The following is a 10,119-nucleotide window of genomic DNA, read 5'->3' as shown; positions in this document are numbered from 1 at the left end:
ACAGAATCATTCAGTACAGAAGCCCTTCGGCCCATCGAGTCTGTGCTGCCAAAAATATACTGCTACGTGTAGTAGTCCCATTTTCCAACACTTGACCCATAACCTCCAGTGTAATGACACATCAAGTCCTTATTGAAGCATTTTTTAAAGGTCTCCTGCTTCAGTACCCTCCCAGTGCATTCCAGACCCCCACCACCCACTGGCTGAGAAAACCTTTCCTCAAAACCACTCTGAACCTCCTGTCATACACTTTAAAATTATGCCTACTTGTTATTAAACCTCAACTAAGGGGAACTGCTGCTTTCTATTCACCTTGTCCATGCCCTTCAATCTCATACCACCTCAGTCAGGTAATCTTTTCTGCTCCAAAGTAAACACCCCAAACTTATCCAGCATCTCTTCATCACTGGAAAACTCCGTCCAAGACAACATTCTGGTGAATCTCCTCTGCAATCACATCCTTACACTAGTGTGTTGACTAGAACTGCAGACAGTCTTCCAGCTATGGCCTAAACAAAAACCGAAAGAACTGCAGATGCTGTAAATCAGGAACAAAAACAGAAGTTGCTGGAAAAGGTCAGCAGGTCTGGTCACATTTGTGAAGAAAAAAATCAGAGTTTAACATTTTGGGTCCAGTGACCCTTCCTCAGAACTGTTTTATGGCTTAAACAAAGTCCTGTACAGCTCTAATATTACCTCCCTGCTCTGAGAATCCATGCCACGACTGATAAAGGCAAGTGACCTGAACTATTTCTTAACTGTCCTGCCAGTTTCAGGGATCTATGGAATAATATCCCAAGACCCTTTGTTCCTCCGAGCTTCATAGTGTCTTGACATTCATTGAGCAGTCCCTTGGTTTTTTTCTTTCTTCTAAAATGTATCACCTAGCATTTATCAGAGTTAAAGTCATTTGACCAATTTGTTAATATCCTCCTGTAACTGTCAACCATTGAGCTCCAGTCACACAAATGGCTTTCTCCCACAATCTGCTGTTTCCTGTCACTCACTGATCTTTTATCCAAATTACTAAATTACCCAGGATCCCATGTGCTTTTACCTTTTTAATCAGTTTCACATGTGGGACCTTATCAAAGGCCTTGCTAAATTCCATATAAACTACATCAACTGCCCTCCCCTCTTCTAAACACTTGATCATCTCAAAAGATCCAATCAAATTTGTTACTTTCCTCTGACAAAGCTATGCAGACTATCTGATTTTAAACCTTACCTTTAAATGGAGGTTAATTTTCTCGTTCACTATTTTTTCAGATAATTTCCCTCTCACTGATGTGAACCTCATTGATCTATAGTTCTCTGGTCTACCTCTGCCAACTGTCTTGTAAAGTGAAACTGCATTAGCTGTTCTCCAGTCCTCTGGCACCTCCCCTGTGGCCAGAAACAATTCTAAAATTTGGGTTAAGGCCCTTGTAATTTTCTTTCTAATCTCCCACATCAGCCTGGGATATAACTCGTCCAGACCTAGGGATTTATCCACTTTTAAACCAGCCAAAGCCTCCAATATCTCCTCACTTCTGGTCAAAAAGCTCACAGACCATTTTCTCAAACTCTGTACATACATCCTCCTCCTTCTAAGGAAAGACAGATGTGAAGCACTCATTTAACAGTCTACCAATTTCCTCTGGCTTCACGCACAGATTTCCCCCTTTGCCTCTGATAGGCCCTACTCTTTAAAAACTAAAAGAACTGTGGATGCTGTAAATCAGGAACAGAAACAGAAGTTGCTGGAAAAGCTCAGCAGGTCTGGCAGCATCTGTGAAGAGAAAATCAGAGTTAACGTTTTGGGTCCAGTGTGGTCACCACCCTTTCCTTGGTTATTCTCTTCCTGTTGATAGGCTTGTTGGGAACATCTTGGGATTTTCCCTAATCTTGTCCCTCTGTGCTTTCTCATGTCCTCTTTGCGCTTCTATTTGCTTTCTTGAGTTCCCCCTTCACTGTCTATACTCCCTGAGGGCTTCTGTTGTTTTGTTCCCTTTACCCCTGTAATATGTCTCTCTTTTCCTTTTCATTCAGTCATGAATTTTCCTAGGCATCCAGCATTCTCTGGGCTTGTCGCACCTACATTTCCTGCTAAAGGAAACATGTTGGATCTGGACTCTCCCCAGTACCTTTTTGAACATCAAATCATTCTGCTGTAGCTTTACTCTCAATTAGCCGTTCCCAATTTATGTTTTCCAGATCCTGCCTTATTTTAATAAAATCTGCCTTCCCCCAATCCAAAACCCTTGTTTTTTTGCAGACCATCTTGCTCCTTTTCCATAACTAATATAAAAACTCAGAAGTCACACAACACCAGGTTATAATCTAACAGGTTTATTTGAAGTCACAAGCTTTCGGAGAGTAGCCCCTTCGTCAGGTGAAGTGATAGAGAAGCACACAGACACAGAGTTTATAGGCAGAGAGATCAAGGGCAGAGAGATCAAAAAATCATACATAGAACATAGAACCTTACAGCGCAGTACAGGCCCTTCGGCCCTCGATGTTGCACCGACCTGTGAAACCAATCTGAAGACCATCTAACCTACGCTATTCCATTATCATCCATATGTTTATCCAATGACCATTTAAATGCCCTTAATGGGAACACATGGCATGAGTGGCATAAGTAATTCAAAACTGTACAAACTAATTAAAGTAGAGCGATCATAGCAATTTATCCAGGTGATGGTGTCAAAACAGGACAGTAAGGAAGATTTTACAGATACAGAACAGTATGGTCGGGTTACACGTAGCGTGACTTGAACCCAAGATCATGGTTGAGGCCGTCTTCATGGGTACAGAACTTGGTTATCAGTTTCTGCTCGGCAACTCTGCATTGTTGTGTGTCTCGAAGGCCGCCTTGGAGGTCACTTACTCGAAGATTGGAGGCTGAATGTTCTTGACCACTGATGTGTTCCCCGACCGGAAGGGAACATTCCTATCTGGTGATTGTTGCGTGGTACACCAACTCTACAGCAGATGCCGCAACCTTGAAATCGATACAGAGGCCATATTCTCAGGTTGCGCTCGGGATACAGCGAACCAGCTACGAGACACTGCCAAGCAGATGAGGCAATGGAACTATGCCACTTACATGCATACCAAGAACAAGAAGCTGGAGAAAATTGGCATCCCCACCAGCAGTAGCCAAGCCTCCCCTCGTACCACGGTTCAAACTGAAATCCAACAACAACTTGTGTGATCACACCTTCAACCAGACCAGATCGCAGTTCTCAGCCGAGGGCTCAATTTCCGCCCCACTGCCAAAACGGACCCTATTGGTCTGGTAGCAGACAGAGAGGAATTCAGGTGAATGAGACTCCAGGAATTCTTCCACAAAAGATGTTAGCAGCGAGCACAATGAGACAACCAATGAACTGGAACAGGCAACAGAGAGATCCCTGTACATCGACCAAAGAAGAAAGAGTCAAATTGGACCCCCTCCGAAAGGCTGCTGCCCTAGGCTCGACATGTATGCTCAAGTAGTCATGAGATGAGTCAACGCCAGATTCATCAGCCACACTCACAAGGTAGTGTAGAACGTCACCCAAACACAACACAACGCCATCTGTGTTCTCAAGACCAATCGCAACATTGTCCTCAAACCAGCAAACAAAGGAGGAGCCATTGTCATACAGAATAGAATGGACTACTGCAAGGAAGTGTACCGACAACTGAACAACCAGGAACACTACAGACAACTACCTGCCGATCCGACCAAAGAACACACCCATCAACTGGACAGACTGGTCAAGAGCTTTGATCCAAACCTTCAGAATATCCTGTGCACTCTCATCCCCTGTACTTCTCATACAGGAGACTTCTACTGCCTTCCAAAAGCTAACGCACCTGGACGTCCCATCGTATCAAGCAATGGGACCCTATGTGAGAACCTCTCTGGCTATGTTGAGGGCATCTTAAAAGCCATTGTACAAGGAACCCCCAGCTTCTGTCGCAACACTCCAGACTTCCTACAGAAACTCAGCACCCACGGACCACTTGAACCAGGAATATTCCTTGTCGCAATGGATGTTTTGGCACTCTACACCAGCATCCCCCATGATGACAGCATTACTGCAACAGCTTCAGTACTAAATACCAACAACTGCCAATTTCCAGACACCATCCTACAACTCATCCACTTCATCCTCGACCATGACGTCTTCACCTTTGCCAACCAATTCTTTATCTAGACACACAGAACAGCCGTGGGGACTGAATTAGCACCCCAGTATGTCAACATTTTCATGTACAAGTTCGAGCAAGCCTTCTTCGCTGTGCAGGACCTCCGACCAATGCTATACACCAGATACATTGACATTTTCTAAAAACCAAAAGAACTGCGGATGCTGTAAATCAGGAATAAAAACAGAAGTTGCTGGAAAAGGTCATCAGTTCTGATAGCATCTGTGAAAAAAAAATGCAGAGTTAGCGTTTTGGGTCCAGTGACCTTTCCTCAGAACAGATGACATTTTCTTCTTTTCGACTCCTAGCATGGCGAGGAATCCCTGAAACAACTACCTAATGATATCAACAAGTTTTATCCCACCATCAGATTTACCATGGACTACTGTTCAGAATCAGTCTCTTTCTTGGATGACGCATCTCAATCAAGGACGGACACTTCAATACCTCTCTCTTCCGTGAGTCCTGGGATAACCTCACGATGCTGCACTTCTCTAGCTTCCACCCTAAACATATTGGAGAAGCCATCCCTTACGGACAAGCCCTACACATAGACAGGATCTATTCAGATGTGGAGGAACGCAACGGACACCTAAAGAATTTGAAGGACGCCCTCCTAAGAATGGGATACGATGCTCCACCCATCGATTGTCAGTTCTGACACGCCAGAGCGAAAAACCATAACAACCTCCTCAGAAGACAGACACAGGACATGACCGATAGATTACCCTTCATCGTCCAGAGCGGAGAGGCTACCTTCAACATGTCATCAGTGATGACAAGCATCTCACTAAGATCACCCCCACGTCTCCACTTCTCACCTTCAAACAACCGCCAAACCCTAAACAGACCATAATTGGCAGCAAACTACCCAGCCTTCAGGACAACATTCACCACACCACCATATAACCCTGCCACAGCAACCTCTGTAAGACATGTCAGATTATCGACATGGACACTACCATCGCACATGGGAACATCACCCACTACGTACACGGCAGATACTCATGTGACTCGGCCAACGTTGTCTATCTCATTGCTGAGGGCAAGGATGCCCTGAGGTATGGTATACTGGTGAGACCATGCAGATGCTACGATAAAGGGTGAATGGACACCGCGCAACAATCACCAGACAGGAATGTTCCCTCCCAGTCGGGGAACACTTCAGTGGTCAAGGATATTCACCTCCGATCTTCGGGTAAGTGTCCTCCAAGGCAGTCTTTGAGATACACAACAACACAGAAACGCCAAGCAGAAACTGATAGCCAGGTTCCGCACACATGAAGGTGGCTTCAACAGTGATCTTGGGTTCATCTTGTGCTACATATGACCCTATCACACTGTTCAGTATCTGTAAATTCATCCTTACTATCCTGTTTTGACACCATCACCTAGATAAATTGTTATGATTGCTCTATCTTAATTAGTTTGTACAGTTTTGGATTACTTATGACTTTGGTTAGACTCTCGGCATGTGATTCTTATACCCATCATGTTATTCCAGGCATTTGCTTTGTCTCCAGCACCACCTTACTTTTAATTTTTTGTAATTATCTCCCTGCCTCATTTAATCAGATTATAGGTCGTCCCGGGCAGCTTAGTGGCTCAGTGGTTAGCACTGCTGCCTCACAGCGCCAGGGAACCGGGTTCGATTCCAGCCTTGGGCAACTGTCTGCGTGGCGTTTGCACATTCTCCCCATGTCTGCGTGGGTTTTCTCCGGGTGCTCCGGTTTCCTCCCACAGTCTAAAGATGTTCAGGCTAGGTGGATTGGCCATGCTAAATTGCCCATAGTATTCAGGGATGTGTAGATTAGGTGGGTTATAGGGGATGGGTCTAGGTGGGATGCTGTGAGAGTCAGTGTGGACTTGTTGGGCCGAAGGGCCTGTTTCCACACTGTAGTGATTCTATGATTCACTTGTTATTCAGCTGTTGACACTTTACTTACACCATCTGACATTTCGGATCACCTGCAGGGACTTATTATTCGACACTCCACTCACACCATTTGTATGGTCTTTTGATCTCTCTGCCTTTGATCTCCCTGCCTATAAATTCTATGTCTGTGTGCTTCTCTCTCACTTCACCTGACAAAGGGGCTGTGCTTCAAAAGCTTGTGATTTCAAATAAACCTGTTGGACTATAACCTGGTGTCATATCCCTTCTGACTTTGTCCACCCCAGTCTAACATTGATACCTCCATATCATAACTAATGTAAAACATACAGTGTTCTGGTCACTGTCACTAAAATGGTAGTCTGTAGTTTTACCCAATAACAGCTTTGTCCAGGCTCTGCCTCATGTGATGAGAAGGAGATGATGAGGGAGTGGTGGGAAAAGTATCAGTGAGAATGAAGAAAGCAATTGTCAAGTTGTCTAAATCCTGCCTGACACATCTTCGAACCTTTCCAGGCTTATGGAATAGTGTGGAAAGCGATTGATCGGCAGACCGGAGAGGTGGTGGCAGTCAAGAAAATATTCGATGCGTTCAGAAATCAAACAGATGCACAGGTATTTCAGGGGAGCATGGGCTCAGGGTGATGGTTACATTGCACAGTGTGTTCCCAGTATTGTTTGTGCTTTTCCTTCCTAGGTATCTGTTAGTATTGAAACTTGAACCAAGTTCTCATTCTTATTTCTCTTATTTTTCAGAGGACATTTCGAGAAATATTATTCCTTCAGGTGAGTTCAGTGTAATTACTGTTGGTTCTGATATAATGCCTGTTTCTTCAACGCGAATTGGATTTAATGTGATTGAAGAATTTGGACCACTACTTGTAGAACGCAAACTTTCCTTACCCGTATTGGCTATAACGCGCTTCCGGCCCCATTAGTTTAAATGGCGCAGCTATTGTGCGATTTTCTTACAACACACGATCGCACGAGAACATAACTATCGCGGTGTATCAGAACTGACTATACTGTTGTTGTCGCTGCCTTTATTGTCCTTTTGAATGCGTGAAGGGAATGTCTGGGGGTGGGGTGGGGGTCGACTGGCAGCAGAGACCAGGGAGGAGGGGGGAAGACAGGGATAATCCTCAGGAAATGTCAGGGTCAAAGAAGGCCTCCCTCACTTCACTGTAACCCCATACACCCCCTCCCACTATCACCTCACTTCCTTATTGTTACCCCAGTTCTCCCAACACTCCCCCTTCCACTGATTCTCAATGACTCTCCTCCCCTTTTGCCATCTCTCTCTGGTATCGCCAGGAGGTTAGCTGTAATGTCTTTTGGACTATTATCCTGTTCTAACACTTGGTATCACCTTCAGCTGGTTCTCTGTTTATTCCTGATTTCCTTGTGGATTTATGCTGGTCCCTGGGGACAGAGGCTCTTCTCCCACACATTGGATAGGAATCTGTAAAAGCTGGCCATACCAACTGTTGCTCATGTGTTGTACTGTCCTCACTGAGTTGCTGTCAGCCATTTGCACTAAACTCTTTTTATATCTGCTAGGAATTTGGAAACCATCCTAATATTATCAAACTGCTCAATGTGATTCGAGCAGCAAATGACAAAGACATCTACTTGGTCTTCGAGTATATGGGTAAGGTACAGTGCCAGGTGCACTGGGAAATGATCAAATTGGGGCCAGGGTTAGACACTAGGAAAGGATGGGATTGAGGCCAGGATAATTAACTATTTAAGGAACGATACTCAGAGTGGCACAAGAAGGGATGGAGTGTATAAACAGAAAAAAATGCAGTAAATAGGAGCAAAGGGGGGAAAATGGTAGAAAGGCAAAAAAGGCAGGGGATTAATCATGGGTGACTTTAATCTTCATATAGTCAGATTGGCAGAGGTAACTATGAGAAAGAATTCATAGTATATTCAGAACATTTTCTTAGAATCACATGTTGTGGATTCAATCAGGGATCTGGTAATGTTTAATGAGACATGTTTAATAAGTGATCCTCTGGGAAGCAGTGACCATAACATGGTAGAACTTAACATTCAGTTTGAGAGTGTGAACCTTGGGTCTGAAACAACCATGCTAAACTTAAATAAGCAGAAAACATCTTTGATGAACAATGGTAGATGTTGAAGAAAATAATTCATAATTTAGAACAAGAAGAAGAAGGAGTCACACACAAGGATAAATCAACCACATTTAACCAGGGAAATTAAGGATCGTGTCAAGTTGAAAGAAAAGACTTAGGAAGTGACAAAGATTGTTGGTAAGCGAGAAGTTTGAGGAAACTTTAGAAACCAACAAAAGATTACAAAAAAAAGGAAGAAAATAAACATTCAGATTAATCTAACAAGTATAGGTAAAATTGCCATAGTCCCAAAGGACTACATGGCTGCTCTGTTGTTAGAGATGAATAGTGGTCAATTTAACCTGAAGGTCATTGTGCCTCAGGTGAGGGGCAAGGTTGAGAAGAGGGAACAGTACAGCACAGGAGTAGGCCCTTTGGCCCACAAAGCCTGCGCCGACTGTGGCATCTTCCTTATCTAACAACCTTTTGCTTCTATATGGTCCACATCCTTCTGTTCCCTGCGTATTCACGTATCTGACATGATGCCTGTTAAACATTGCTATTGTATCTGCTTCTACCACCTCCCCTGGCAGCACATTCCAGGCACTTGCAACCCTCTGTTTAGAAAACTTGCCTCTCATATCTTCTTTTAACATACCCCCTTTACATTAAACACATGTCCCCTTGTAATTGACATTTCTACCCTGGGAAAAAGATTATCCATTTTATCCATGCCGCTCGTAATTTTGTAAAGCTGTTTTCAAGTTGCCCCTCAGCCTCTGATATTCGAATGGAAACAAACCAAGTTTTTTTCCCAACCTCTCTTCATAGTGAATAACCCCGCTAAACCAGGTGACATCCTTGTAAACCTTTTCTGTACCCTCTTCAAAACCTTCAGGTCTTTCCAGTAGCATGGCAACACTCTTACTTTCCGAATTTTTAAAAATTTAATTCAAATTCCACCATCTGCCATGGTGGGATACAAATCTGAGTACCCAGAACATTACCTGGGTTTCTGGATTAACAGTCCAGTGGGAATACCGCTAGACTGTCATCTCCCCGGTGTTAGTTCAATGCATCAAGATCCCTTGGTAATCCTAGAGGACCTTCTTCACTGTCAACTGTACCACCAATTTTGGTGTCATCGGCAAACTTACTAATCATGCCTCCTAAATTCTTATTCATTGGTTATATAAATGATGAACAGCACTGGACCCAGCACCGATCCCTGTGGAACACTGCTGGTCACAGGTCTCCAATCCAAAAAACAGCACCCTCTGTCTCCAACCATCAAGCCAACTTTGTATTCAATTGGCAAGATCTCCCTGAATCACGTGTCATCTAATGTTATCAAACAGTCTACAGGGTGGAACGTTTTCAAAGGCTCTACTAAGGTCCATATATCACACGACACCAGGTTATAGTCCAACAGGTTTATTTGAAAACACACAAGCTTTCAGAGCCTCAGACCTTCTTCAGGTGTTAGTGAGAGAGGAAGTATCAGACACAGAATATTTAAGTAAAAGATCAAAGGTTCATACCATTGATGAGGATGTACTAAACAAATCTAAAATGCTGTTAAATCTTTTATCAGCGAGAAGGTTTTAATTGATTAATATGTATATGTAAATCCCCAAATTCCTTTCAAGTCACTGTCCTGAGAGAGCGAAAGGTTTTATCAGTGTAAAGAAGAGGTGACATTTTAGGTCAGTCAATGCATGTTGGGTCTGAGATCTTGTTTACTGTCTGTTTGTGTTTTAGTTTGGAGTCAGACTGGTTTTATTTCTAAAGCAGGAATTTATAAAACACCATGTTGACTGACTGTCTATAAATTGTGTGCTTTTTGAACAAAACAAAATGTATCTGCGAATATAAATTCATCGCATAGATTCACGTGTGTGTGTGTGTGTGTGTGTGTGTGTGTGTGTGTGTGTGTGTGTGTGTGTGTGTGTGTGTGTG

At 43.5% G+C, this 10,119-nt stretch overlaps 1 protein-coding gene across 1 annotated transcript in view; it reads left to right on the top strand.

Moving 5' to 3' along the window:
• Window positions 1–10,119, top strand: part of mapk15 (mitogen-activated protein kinase 15) — a 75,284-nt gene that overhangs the window by 33,261 nt on the left and 31,904 nt on the right. Inside the window, exons 4-6 of the mRNA XM_048617329.1 lie at window positions 6,593–6,691; window positions 6,833–6,862; window positions 7,637–7,727. Of these exons, the coding sequence (XP_048473286.1) occupies window positions 6,593–6,691; window positions 6,833–6,862; window positions 7,637–7,727 (220 nt within the window). The remainder of the gene's footprint in view (window positions 1–6,592; window positions 6,692–6,832; window positions 6,863–7,636; window positions 7,728–10,119) is intronic.

This window comes from Rhincodon typus, chromosome 2 (genome assembly GCF_021869965.1).
Source record: "Rhincodon typus isolate 14 chromosome 2, sRhiTyp1.1, whole genome shotgun sequence".
Lineage (NCBI taxonomy): Eukaryota > Metazoa > Chordata > Chondrichthyes > Orectolobiformes > Rhincodontidae > Rhincodon > Rhincodon typus.
Note: the sequence above shows the minus strand (reverse complement) of the source record. Positions and strands in the feature narration are given on the sequence as shown.